This window comes from Coenobita brevimanus, chromosome 78, assembly GCF_032717465.1.
Source record: "Coenobita brevimanus isolate Jiangsu-jjx chromosome 78, ASM3271746v2, whole genome shotgun sequence".
Lineage (NCBI taxonomy): Eukaryota > Metazoa > Arthropoda > Malacostraca > Decapoda > Coenobitidae > Coenobita > Coenobita brevimanus.
In genome coordinates, this window is record NC_137031.1 from 7,911,145 (window position 1) to 7,925,231 (window position 14,087).

Sequence of the window (14,087 nt, forward strand, 5' to 3'; positions counted from 1 at the left end):
TAGTAAAACTACTTGTAGCTGTAGTTGTAGTTCATTTCAACTGAATTCAATTAACTTTATTTCGAAATGCTAATGCATTACATTAAGAAGTACATATGTGTGTTTATTAGTTAATCGTTGCATCCACATATTCAGTACAGCTGTGATCACATAATGAATTACAGGTTATTTGTTGGAAAAGTGTTAAAATTAAAATGGAAAATGTGAGTGTGTTTAAGTACTTGGTTACTGTGATGAGTAAGGATGGAAGTTTAGAGGCCGAAGTGCTTGAAAGGGTACAACAAGGAAAAACGGTTGCTAGTTCATTGAAAGAAGTGACAAGAAACAGGGAAGTGAGCATGGAAGTGAAGAAGGTGCAACATGACAGTATTGTGAAACCAACTCCAATGTATGGAAGTGAAGCTTGGACCTTGTTGGACGGACAGAAGTCAAGAGTGAGAGCAGTGGAAATGAGTTATTTGAGAGAGGCATGTGGTGTCATATGGAAAGACAGACTGACAAAAAAGGATGTGAGGGAGCGTTGTGGTGAGGATGTGTGGATGTGGATGTGATAGGACGCGTTAGGAGAAACACACTGAGGTGGTTTGGCCATGTGGAGAGGATGGAGAGTGAGAAACTGATAAGGAGAGTGTATGCGAGTGAGGTGGAGGGGGGGAGACAGGAAAGGGGAGGCCAAGGATGGGATGGAGGGACAGAGAGGTGTATGACAGAGAGGGGTGTGAGCTGGAAGCAGGGCAGTGAAATAGCGGGGGACAGGGTGACGTGGAGGAGATTAGTTTGTGGCCACCCCTTACGGGACAGAGGGATCTGGCGATTGATAGTGTTAAAATTTAATTGTAAACCCATAAACACACATATATACATAAATATGCATATACACGAATACACACACACACACATACACACACACACACACACACATACATATATATATAAAATGATAGATATCCAGGGGCAGGATCCCACTGCTACCTGGAGTGTCCCCGGGTGGCGGATTGGGGAGGACCTTGTAGATATACAAGGTACCGTCTTAGACGGCGTGGACTATGGGACCCCCTATAGATATACAGGGCTCCACTGAATTTAACGAATAAGGTGGCACAAAAATTACATCTCACCAAAAACTATGTGGCAGGGAGGTGAGATTATTTGCCACAATCCTCCCAACCAAACATGAGTTCTATTGCAAATGATTTGACGGCCGTTCCTGTTGGATCATCGGTTACTAAAGGTCCAACCGCACTGCCTCCTGTGCTTACGGGCAGTGTGCCACCGAAAGTGAGTAGGCACTATGTTGGAAAATTAGACTCTTGGATGTTAAACAAACTGAAATCGATGAAGATCTATGCATACAAATGTAAGAAGCCTCGCAGAAGATTACAAACTTGATAATCTGATGACTGAACTGGAAAACATTAGTTGGGATATTGTAGGTTTGAGTGAGATCCGCAGAAAAGAAGAAAAAGTAATTCAGCTCGAAGACAGCAACCACCTATTTTACTACAGAGGAAAGGAAAATGAAAGAGTTAGTGATGTAGGATTTCTAATTAACAGAAATCTTGCAGACAACATTGTTAAATTCAGCAGTGTATCTGACAGAGCAGCATTTGTTGTCATTAGACTATGCAAAAAATATACCATGAAAGTCATACAAGTATATGCACCAACTTCTCAAAGCCCAGATGAAGAAATAGAAACATTCTATGATGACATCTCCCAGATTATGGAAGAAGAAAAGACAACATATACTATACTCATGGGAGACTTCAATGCAAAAGTTGGGAAGTCGAAAAATGGAGAAGCATGTATGGGAAAATTTGGAGTGGGAGAAAGGAATGAAAGAGGAGAAATGCTGGTAAATTTTGCTGAAATGTTTAACATGAAAATAATGAACACATTCTTCCACAAAAGAACAGGAAGAAAGTGGACCTGGAGAAGCCCAAATGGAGAAACAAAGAATGAAATCGACTTCATTATAGCAGATAAGAATAACACGATCACAAATGTCACAGTTATCAACAAAGTAAATATAGGTAGTGATCATAGAATGGTGGGATGCACAGCCAGATTCAATTTCAGAAATGAAAGAAAGAAGATGATTAAAGATAAAAAGATATGCCCAATAATAGTAAACGAAAACAAAGCAGCCTTTCAGTTGGAAATAAGGAACAGATTTCAGGCTCTAAGTAATGCTGCATGTGACATTGACGAGCTGAATGACAGACCAACAAAAGTGCTAAGAGAATCAGCGGAGGTAGTAGGAAAACCTAATACAACCAAAGCCAAGAAGTATTCAGAAAAGACACTCGAGCTTATGAAAAAACGAAAGGAAATAGAACGAGCAGAATTAAATTAGCTTATCAACAAAAGACAAAGAGAAGAAAAAAGAAAAAAACATGGATCAGATCAAAGAAACCATCAAAAATGGAAAAAGTCTGAAACAGGTCTGAAGCAAAATGGCACTAGGAAAGCAACAAATGACATCACTGAAAGAAAAAAAGAAAGAAAAAAAAACGGTGATCATTAAATACGGAGATAAGATGGTGAAGAGAGTTGAAGAATTTTACAAAGAACTGTATGCATCAAAGACAGTAGTACCAATAGCTAACTTTTCAGTTGACACAAGTGAAATACCTGAGGTAACACCAACGAAGTAAATATTTGCCTTAAAAATATGAATAGAGGGAAGGCTCCGGGAGAAGATGGAACAGTAACAGATTTACTGTTGGATGCCGGAGTAGAAGTACAAAATAGGCTTGCTCACTTATTTACCCACTGCATAAAACAGAAGAAAATTCCCAAAACATGGTGTAATGCAACTGTTATTTTACTCTACAAAAATGGTGATTCAAAAGACATTAGTAACTATCGACCCATTAGCTTATTATCATTTACAAACTCTTCACTAAAGTCCTTACGAACAGAATAACATCAATTTTGTAGGAAAACCAACCTCGTGAACAGGCAGGATTCCGAAACGGGTATTCGACCATTGATCATCTACATACAATGAATCAGCTAATTGAGAAAACTACAGAATATAATAAACCAATGTGCTTAGGTTTTGTTGATTACGAAAGGGCTTTCGACTCAGTGGAGCACATAGCAATTATAAATTCATTGCGAGAACAAGGAGTGAGTGAGAACATTGCAAACCTGCTCGAAAACATATATAAAGAGGGAACTGCTACAGTTAAATTACATAAGGACTCAGAAAAAATTAAGATTGAGAAGGGCGTGCGTCAGGGAGATACAATTTCACCAAAAGTATTTACAGCATGCCTAGAAAGTATTTTCAGAAAGCTAGACTGGGAAAACAAAGGAGTGAACATTGATGGAAAAAAACTAAACCATTTAAGATTTACAGATGACATTGTCTTCATCTCAGAAACAGCGGAGGCATTGTAAGAAATGTTAAATGACTTGAACAGAGAAAGTCTGAAAGTAGGACTGAAGATGAACCAAAGTAAAACTAATGTTTAATCCACAAACACCAAAAAGCATCATCAGAATAAGCGATGAAATTCTTGAAGAAGTTGAGGAGTACAACTACTTGGGACAAGTACTAAAATTAACGAAAGATCATGATAGCGAAAAAAAAAAAAAAAAAAGACGCATTACAATTGGATGGAATGCTTTCGGTAAACATAGAGACATTACGAAAAGTAGCTTGCCAGTTTGTATGAAACGAAAAGTATGTAACGAATGTATAATTCCAGCTATGACGTATGGTTGTGAGACCCGGAAACTGACAAAAATCAATGGAAAATAAATTAATCCGTTCTCAGAGGGCAATGGAAAGGTCATTGTTGCTAATATTTTTAAGAGACAGGAAAAGATAAACTAGGGTGAGAGAGCAGACTAAAGTCAAAGATATTGTGGGGGTTATAAAGGAACAGAAATGGAGGTGGGCAGGCCATATAGCAAGAATAAGGGATAACCGATGGAGCAAAACACTTACTGACTGGACACCAAGAGAATGTAAGCGTAGCAGAAAAAGGCCAGACAGGAGATGGAGAGATGAGATAGAGAAATTTGCAGGGAAAACGTGGCAAAGATTGGCTCAGTCAAGGAATTCGTGGAAAAGGTTGGGGGAGGCCTTTGTTCAGCAGTGGACTAGTTATGGCTGATGATGATGATGATGATGATGTATATCTATCTATCTATAACAACTATATATATGTATCTCTCTGTCTGTCTATCTGTCTATCTATATATGTCTGGCTATCTATCTATCTGTCTATCTATCTATCTATATCTATCTATCTGTCTGTCTGTCTGTCTGTCTGTCTGTCTGTCTGTCTCTCTCTCTCTCTCTCTCTCTCTCTCTCTCTCTCTCTCTCTCTCTCTCTCTCTCTATATATATATATATATATATATATATATATATATATATATATATATATATATGATTAAGCAGATCTCTTTGCTCAGACTATCTCCTCCAATTACACCTTAAACAATTCCAGTGCTGTTCTTCCATCACTTCCCCCCTCTGACTTCCTCATGGCTGATATTAAAATTTCTTCAGATGATGTAATTTCTGCCATCACTGGCCCCAATACTAACAAGGCATATGGGCCTAATGGTGACCTTCCTGTTGTCCTCAAGAACTGTGGTTCCGTGCTTACACCCTACCTAGGTAAATTCTAACGCCTTTGTCAATCACTGTGTACCTTTCCTTCTTGCTGGAAATTTGCTCTCATTCTGCTAGTCCCAAAGAAGGGTGACCATTCCCGTCCCTCTAACTATTGCCCAATCGCTATAACATCCTGTGTCTCAAAAGTTTTCGAGTCTATTCGTAACAAAAACATAAATAAATAAATAAAGCTTCTTTCCTATCACAACCTTCTTTCTGGTCTTCCATATGGGTTCTGTCGGGGAAGCTCCACTTGCGATCTTCTCACCTACCTTTCAGACTCCTGGTCATCATCCTTTCGGGACTTGGCGAAAGCTTTGCCATTGCACTTGACATCTCAAAAGCTTTTTATCGAGTCTGGCAAAAATATATCAATTTTCAAACTGCCCTCTTATGGTTTCTATCCTTCTATCTGTGCCTTCATCTACAGCTTCCTTTCTGGTCGTTTCATAGCTGCTGTTGTAGATGGACACCATTCTTCTAGATCTATCAACAGTGATGTTCCTCAGAGTCCTATCACCAACTCCTTTTATTCATCAATGACCTTCTAAGCTGTACATGTAACGCTATCCACTCATACGCTGATGATTCCACCCTTCACCTTTCCATTCGGCTCTCAGGAATGAGGCTGTGGCACACCTAATGTCTGACTTGGCTCGTATCTCTGACGGGGGTAAAAATAATCTTGTTCTTTTTAATGCATCAAAGACTCAGTTCTTACACTTATTAACCCGACAAAATCTTCCACAGGAGTACCCACTAATGTTTAATAATATCCAGTTCAATCCTGCATCATCCTTGGACATGCTTGGGGTTCCATTCTCTCGGGACTTAGCATAGAAAGATCATATTACATCTCTTGTAAAATCTGCTTCCAAGAGATTAGATATGCTAAGTCGACTCCGTATCTTCTTTACTCCTGCTCGGTTGTTGATTTTATACACGGGCTTTATTCGCCCCTGTGTAGAGTACAACTGTCATGTGTGGGGAGGCTCCCCACATAGAGGTCTTTTCAGTAGGGTGGAGTAAAAGGCTTTTCGTCTCATTAACTCTCCTCCTCTTACTGGCTCCCTTCGCCCTCTGCCTCTTCGCCGCACTGTTGCATCATTATCTCTTTTCTAACGCTATTTTGAATGGTCACTGCTCCTCTGAACTGTATGTCTGCATCCCTCCACCTCTACGACGGGCACGTACCACCCGTCTACCAACAAACTCTCATCCCTTCTCTGTCCAACTCAGTATTGCAAGAGTTAACCGTTACTCCCAGTCCTTCATTTATGCAACAGGTCAACTCTGGAACTGTCTCCCTCTGTCTGTATTTCGCACTTCCTATGAGCTCCAGTCTTTCAAATGCAGTGTGTCCAGGCAACTCGAATTTGGCTGTTTTTATTATTATTTTTTTCTTGGAAGGGACGGTTTGTGGGCTCAGCCTTTGGTTCCTTCTTTCTTGCATAAACACACACACACACACACACACACACACACACACACACACACACACACACACACACACACACACACACACACACACACACACACACACACACACACACACACACACACACAGAGCAGCAGAGAGGAAATTGGAGACCAAGAAAAAAAAAAATTGAGAGGGAAAAAGAAGGAGAGAAATAGGCGGTATGAAATGGCAAGAACCACACAAGGGTGGGGGGGCTAGGTGCTTAGGGAAGTTTTCAGAGCATTAAAGATGAAGAAAGGAAAACCGAGAAATGTTGGAGGGTGAAGTGAGAGGAGATAAGAATACCCTTGTCTCTCCCCTTTAAGTTGGGAGACAGTCGTGTTTTTAATACCTCCACCTTCTTGGGATTCAGTAAGGAATTTTCTACAGGCTACCGGTGCTGGGGATGGACGCCTCCACGTGGTGGCACCTATCTAACTGGGATACTTCTGCACGGTGATGCAAATGTCCATCAGCACCCTTTCTGTCCAAGGATAGGAGGATGGTTGACTGTAGGATACTGGCAACTTCAGTCTGCAGTCCACAAGGTTCTTGTTTCTAATGAAGCTCGGGCCACAGCTACTAGTACTCCTACTCAGAGTAACATAGGGAAATTTGTTTCAGTAGTAGGGAAAAAAAAGTTTTCAGAGGGTTCAAAGCCTTTTTGCTTAACCTCTTCAGCCCTAGGGTTCTTTATTTTGTTCTTGCACTCCCCAAACGATTTATCTACGCTAAGATGAACTTTTGACACAGGATGGGTTGGAAGACAATACCTTCATTAACTACCATTCCTCTAGGGAAGTCTAGCAAATGCCCAAGGACATAATTTAAATTAATTCTTGCTATCTACAGACGACTGCATTTCGCCTTAGGACAGAGTTTCCGAACTGGATGGGTTAAATATGGCCTTCATTAACTTTTTATCTAGCAGTGGACTCTCATAAAAAAAAAAAAAATCGAGAAGCAGCGAAAATGAACTCGAGAATGACGTCATCGCAGTTTTTTTTTAATCAGGTTACCACAAGTCGATTTTCCTCAGTTGAAGGAATGACATTTTTTTTTTTTTTTATAGTTTGGCCAGACCTAAAAGTTTTATGTCTTCATTCTGAATTTTCCCCAAATCCACTACCACACAAAATACCTGTACTATGAAGCACGTGATAATGTCTCCTATACTCCCTATGACACAATACTTCTACTCACACCTGACTATGAGGTAAAGTACGCTGAATGAACTAAAGAGATATAGACATAGTCCTGAACAATAACGAAGTATGTTATGCAAAGCGATATACTGTACATCGCTTGATAATGTAGGAGGTAGCCTGCTAATCCACCAAGAACACCTTCGAACACAATAACATTTCTATTCACACTTCATATTCCGACTGAGTGCGATACCCTGACAACCCCCTCCTGGCTGTTTCCCACAAGTGTATACATCTCCCTCATGTTGACTCGCACGTTCTGCAGTTAGGTTGTGTTGGAAATGAGTGGGTAATATTTCTACTAACACCGCTTTGTAGTAGAGTGAGTTATGAATCCTCATAAACCCCTAGATCATGGCTGAAACCTAACTCTTTGTGCTACTAACTCTTTGACATTGCGAGTTAATGTTTATTGCTTCTAATCACATTTGACATTGAAGCATAGTTAGTTGCAGAGCCTCTTATGCTCCCTGGAACATCTCCCAACACATAAATACTTCCTCAACTCACACTCAACGTTGAGGTTAAATGCGTTGCTCTGTCCGTCTCCTTCCTGGTTGCTGCCCACACACGTATACAGGCCACTCATGCTAGACTCCACGTTCTCTAGTCGAAGTGCTACGTTGCCAGACCTTCCACCTCGTTCTCGACGCCTTAGTGCTCTACCCTGTCAAAGCAAATGTATTAGGTTGAGGTAAGCATTTTTTGCTTTTGTTTAGGTTAGGCTGAGCTGGATTAAACTAGATTATGCTAAGCTGGGTTGAGCAGAGTTTGTTGGGCGTACACTTTGCTCTGGGTGCCTTCGTGCTCGATCCTGGAGAAGCAAGGAGTTGATTACGTTAGGTTAGTTAGGCTGGAACACGCACACACACACACACACACACACACACACACACACACACACACACACACACACACCACAGACATTCAAGTACAACTCTCAATCTGTGAATACGGTTGCCTGTACTCCTATATACTTTTGCCTCAGTTCATGCAACCTATAAAACGGATAATTCTGCCAAGAGAAAACTAGTCTTGCCAAAAATGAAGTATAGTGGGCACTAGTTCACTGGAAAATAAAATTAACTATAGTGGATATTGGTTCACTGGAAGACTTAGTTAAGATCTGTTATAAACACAGCCCCAGAACATCTAAATATTTACACTGGCCCAGCCCCAGCATAGAGTTAGGGTACTTGGAATTACGATTCTTGAGTTTCTAGGGGCTACATTTCTCTGGCTTGCCACTTCGACTCTATGATTACGTCAGTGAGTTTAATAATCGTAACTTTACTGGAGTATGAGGAAAAGTTTCGAAGTGATCGTGGGACGAGAGAGGATGAGAAAGGATTACGAGTACGTTTGGTTTCACATGATATGTAACTCAATGGACATCGAAACAGAAGGAAGTACATTAGATCTGGTTACAGCTGCTATAAATCGGTACTTGAGACAGACTGAATTATAAATCAGTCCTAAGAACAATTTATCTTAAAAATCGTCTGGTGTTAGCTAGACGAGAATAAGTGAGTTGTTCCGGAGATGAGAAGACAAATTACAGACGTGCACTTTGAAAAGCAAGAGGCAACGAAGTAGTTTTTAAAATCCATTAATGCACAAGCACTGTACAATCATGCACCATTGCTTCATTACTTACCAACTCATATTATACTAAGTACAATAATTGTTCCTTGGATAAATGACAATAAAAGAATCTTTCTCAGTTTTGTAATTCAGGTTTTGTCAAGTCTTCCATTGGGTGATGGGTCTGACGACGAATAATGAATTAACTGGTACAAAAATATACCGTCCGTACAGTTGATCAGGTCTTGCATAGGCCCTCCATTGCCTTTTTTTTTTTTTTTTTTTACATTCTTCATTCCTAGGAAGTCTTTGAAACCGTTATTTTATGCCATATTTTTCCAAAGTACGGACGAGTTTACACTTTTGTACAGTTTCTGTACGATGACTTTTTTTTTTTTTTAATTTCTGCCACTACTAGACTATTTTTATTTAGCTTTTGAAAGACGCCTCGTAGTGATGGATAAATGAAGGGAATATCTAGCCACTCAAGTCCGAAAAGCTTCCCCTAGAATGAAGAAATCAGTCCGGAGTTAGCAAAGGAAATAAAAAATACACAACCAGATCGGAGGAATTAAGGGGAATGTTTTGTAGTGAAAAGTTAGTGAAAAGTTTATACAGCTTCCTTAGTTCCAAAAATTTCTTGTAAACTGAAGATAATGGTCTGCAGGTAGATAACGAACTCCTGCATTTAAGGCGCGATGTTTCCAGGCATTGCGAAGTGAACTGAGCTTGAAATTGGGTCTTCTTGTTTGTTTTTCCTGACAACAGCAACTTTCAGGCCCTACGCTCTTTATTCCTTGCGTTGAAAAGTTTAACAAAGAGCACAACGCCTATAACTAACCCCTACAGTGCCAGACGTCTCTCCCATGCAGGATAAAGTTGTCTGGAACTTGCAAGAATTCAGTACTAAATGCATTAAAATCACCTCTTTAACCTACGTATCTTGTGATGAGTAAGCATGGAAGTTTAGAGAGTGAAGTGCTTGAAAGGGTACAACAAGGAAGAAAGGTTGCTGGTTCCTTGAAAGCAATGATGAGAAACAGGGAAGTGAGTATGGAAGTGAAAATGTTACTACATGACAATATTGTGACACCAACTCTAACGTATGAAAGTCAAGCTTGGACCTTGTTGGAGGGACAGAAGTCAAGACTGAGAGCAGCGGCAATGAGTTATTTGAAAGGAGCCTGTGGAGTCACATGGAGAGACAAACTGACAAATGAAGATGTGAAGGAGCGTTGTGGTGTGGATGTGGATGTGATAGGAAGCTTTAGGAGAAACACACTGAGGTGATTTGGCCATATAGAGAGAATGGAGAGGGAGAGACTGACTAGGAGAGTGTATGTGGGTGAGGTGGGGGAGGAGAGGGAGGGGGAGGCCGAGGATAAGATGGAGGGATGGAGTGGAGAGGTACATGAGAGAGGGGGTTGTGAGCTGGAAACAGGGCAGTGAAATGGCGTGGGACAGGGAGATATGGAAGCGATTTGTTTGTTGCCACCCCTTAAGGGAGTAGGGAGTCTGACGGTAGATAGATAGACAGATCTTGCCCACTGATATACATGGAGGAGGAAGTTCATCACCAATGTCAGTCAAGGTATTCAAAGTTACTCAGATCTCTCCTAACTGAACTGTCTAAATGGTGCTGTCAACAAGGTCCTCCAGATGGTCCATAGATCATTGGTAATTTGTGTTGTTTTAGCACTCATGCTCCTATGACTCATTCTCAGTTGAATAAAATGATCTCGCATTGGATGTAAAAAAAAAAAAACTTGAGTTGTTCTATCTGTAAGAGACCTAACTATATGAGTAGTAACACTTAGGCTTCCAAGATTGACGGCCACATTAGACATATCACATTGTCACAGAAGCCAGACAGCGTTGTTTCTCATTATATATATATATATATATATATATATATATATATATATATATATATATATATATATATATATATATATATGGAGCCTCTGCGGTACAGTGGTAGATATATATATATATATATATATATATATATATATGGAGCCTCTGCGGTACAGTGGTAGAGTGTGCATTTCATACACGGGTGAACCAGGGTTCGCGCCCTGCCAGGGTAATAAACTTTGGGAGTGTTCACCCGGTAACGTATTGCACTGGCGGACACAAGGGGTGCTGTGGTTGAACCAGTGTCACTTACTATAAAGTATGCTTGCACCCAGTCGGCTTGCCCGGGCCGATTACACTTGGTTCACAGAGTACACACACATCCAAAGCCACTACAATTACACTTACAAGCACTTCTCACCCTACATACAATCTCTACCAGACAGCCTAATCCACTTGGCAGAGATACATTGGCTGTATCGTCCTGACTTCGGCCAGGATAGGCCGGTCCTGCAGTGGATACTCAAACGGCTGATGATGATTTATATATATATATATATATATATATATATATATATATATATATATATATATATATATATATATATATATATATATATATATATATAAGACTGAATCAGAAAATGTGTATCCAAACGAACATAATTAAGAGGATCTTTTTTTTGTCTATCTATTGCCAGACGCCTTAATCCCACAAGGAGTGGCCACAAACAAATCGCCTCCACGTCGCCCTGTTCCCAGCAATTTCATTGCTCTGCTCCCAGCTCACATCCCCCTTTCTCATATCCCTCTCCATTCCATCCCTTCTTCTCATCAACGGGCCTCCCACTCCCTCTCCCCTCTCCACCTCACTCACGTACAGTACCTCTCCTCGTCAGTCTGTCACTCTCCATCCTCTCAACATGGCCAAACCACCTCAGTGTGTTTCTCCTATCGCTTCCTATCACATCCACATCCACACCACAGTGCTTCTTCACTTCCCATTTGTCAGTCTGTCTTTCCATGTGACGCCCCTTTGCTTCTCTCAAGTAACTCATTTCCACTGCTCTCACTCTTGACTTGTGTCCCTCCAACAAGGTCCAAGCTTCACTTCCATACGTTAGAGTTGATATCACAGCACTCTCATGTAGTAACTTCTTCATTTCCATGCTCACTTCCCTGTTTCTTACCACTGCTTTCAAGGAACCAGCAACCTTTCTTCTTTGTTGTAACCTTTCAAGCACTTCACCCTCTAAAGTTCCATCCTTACTCATCACACTACCCAAGTACTTAAATGCACTCACATTTTCCATTTCCTCCTCATCCACCCTCACTGTACATTCACTAACTTCAATACTCTCGAAGACCATACCTTTACTCTTCCCTACATTCACCGTAAGATTCCGTTTCTTACACACTCTCCCAAACTCATCCACCAAGCCTTGCAGCTCTCATTCATTTTCACTTAACAACACAGTATCATGTGCAAATAACAGTACAGGAAGTTTCCAAACACTGCACTCTCTCATTAGGGCCGCTCCAAGATCCACTGCCCTACCTTGTATCTCTATCATAACCCCATCCATATATGTCCGAACAACGACGGAGACATGACACATCCTTGCTTCAGGCCAACCTCCAAATAGAAAAATTCACTCAGTTCACTATCCACACGCACTGCAGTCTTAGCACCATCATACATACTCTTCGCGGCCTTCACCAACTTCCCATCTTCTCCATATATTCTTAACACTTTCCACAATCCTAGTCTATCCACCTGTCATATGCTTTCTCCAAATCCATGAAGGCCGCGCTTTCTTTCCCTTCTCTAGAAATTTCTCCACCAAAGATGTAAGAATGAATATTTGATCTATACAACCTCTTCCTTTCCTAAAACCTCCCTGTTCTTCTCCAACTAATTGCTCTGTTATTTCCCTAACTCTTTCAATAAGTATCCTATCATATACTTTTCCTATTACACTAAGAAGACAAAAAAACCCTATGATTACCACACACTTCTTTTTCCCCTTTTCCTTTGTACAAGGGAATAATTATACCTGACTTCCAATCCTCTTGGACTACCTGACTTCCAATCCTCTTGGACTCTACCTTCCTCCCAGGCCAATCTGCACATCTTCCACATCCATTCTACTTCATGCTTCTGCATTTCACCACACACTTCATCAATTCCTGGGGTTTTTCCCATTTTAACTTTCTTCATTTTTTCCACAACTTCCATCCTACTGATTTCTACCTCTCTTCTCATATCTCTCCTTCTCCCAGCCAATCCCCAGCCACTTATACTCGCAATACTTTCATTCTCAGTGTTCAACAATTCCTTAAAATGTTCTCTCCATCTGCTCACTTTTTCTCCCTTCTCCACCAGTAATCTACCATTTTTATCTTTCATTCCCCAACTAACTTCTTTGGCACCCTGTCTAACTCTCTTTACCTCTTTCCAGAACATTTCCTTACATTCCCTCCATTTTACACTCAAATTCCTTCCAAATTCCTCATCCACTTTCTTCATACTCTCTCTTGCTAATCTTTTCACCTCTCTCGTCCTCTCTACATGTAACTCTCTCTTCCGTCTGTTAACTTCTTCCACGACCCTATTTCTCATCCACTCACTTTATGTTTTCGTCTTTTGTGCCACAGCCTCTCTTACCTCTTCATTCCACCATGCTGTTCCCTGCACCCACTTTCATCTTCCCTTCACCCCACACACCATCTCACATGCTGCACAGGTTTCTTCTATGAATATCTTGCACACACCTTCCCTGTCCCTCATCTGCTCCAATCCATATTTACCCAGTCACTCCTCCACTTCCCTCTTATATTCTGCCTTTTTTCTATCCTGTTGTAACCTTTCCACCCTTTTGCATATACTATTTCCTGTCCTTCCCTTCTTCTATTTTTCCATTTCATTGGGACTTTGATTGGTGGTGGCCAGAAAGGCCACTTCCCCAACCTCTATATACTTTTGAATCCATTACACACCTCATCCTTTCAGCCACACACACATAATCAGTCATTGCCTTTCGTTCATTCAGTTCACCACCCACCCTTCTCATGACTCGTCACATATACTTATGGATAATTTTGTTCCTCAAGAGGGTATTGGCTATCACCAGCCCCCTCCCAGCACAAATGTCCACTAAAGCACTGCCATTCTCATCCATCTCAGCAGGCACACCCCACTCACCAACTACTTCATCCACCTTCACATTTCCTACTTTTCCACTCATATCTCCAATCAAAAACACTCATTTCTTTGAAACTTTTCCATGCACTCTTCCACATTTCTCCAGAACTCTTTTCCCACTCTGCTTGCACGATC

General features: G+C 40.8%; 1 protein-coding gene across 1 annotated transcript in view; it reads right to left on the reverse strand.

Annotated features, from left to right (window-relative positions):
• LOC145408687 (hemicentin-1-like) overlaps positions 1–14,087 on the reverse strand; it is a 416,603-nt gene that overhangs the window by 61,479 nt on the left and 341,037 nt on the right. Inside the window, exon 11 of the mRNA XM_080279363.1 lies at positions 7,817–7,973. Coding sequence (XP_080135489.1) covers positions 7,817–7,973 — 157 coding nt within the window. The remainder of the gene's footprint in view (positions 1–7,816; positions 7,974–14,087) is intronic.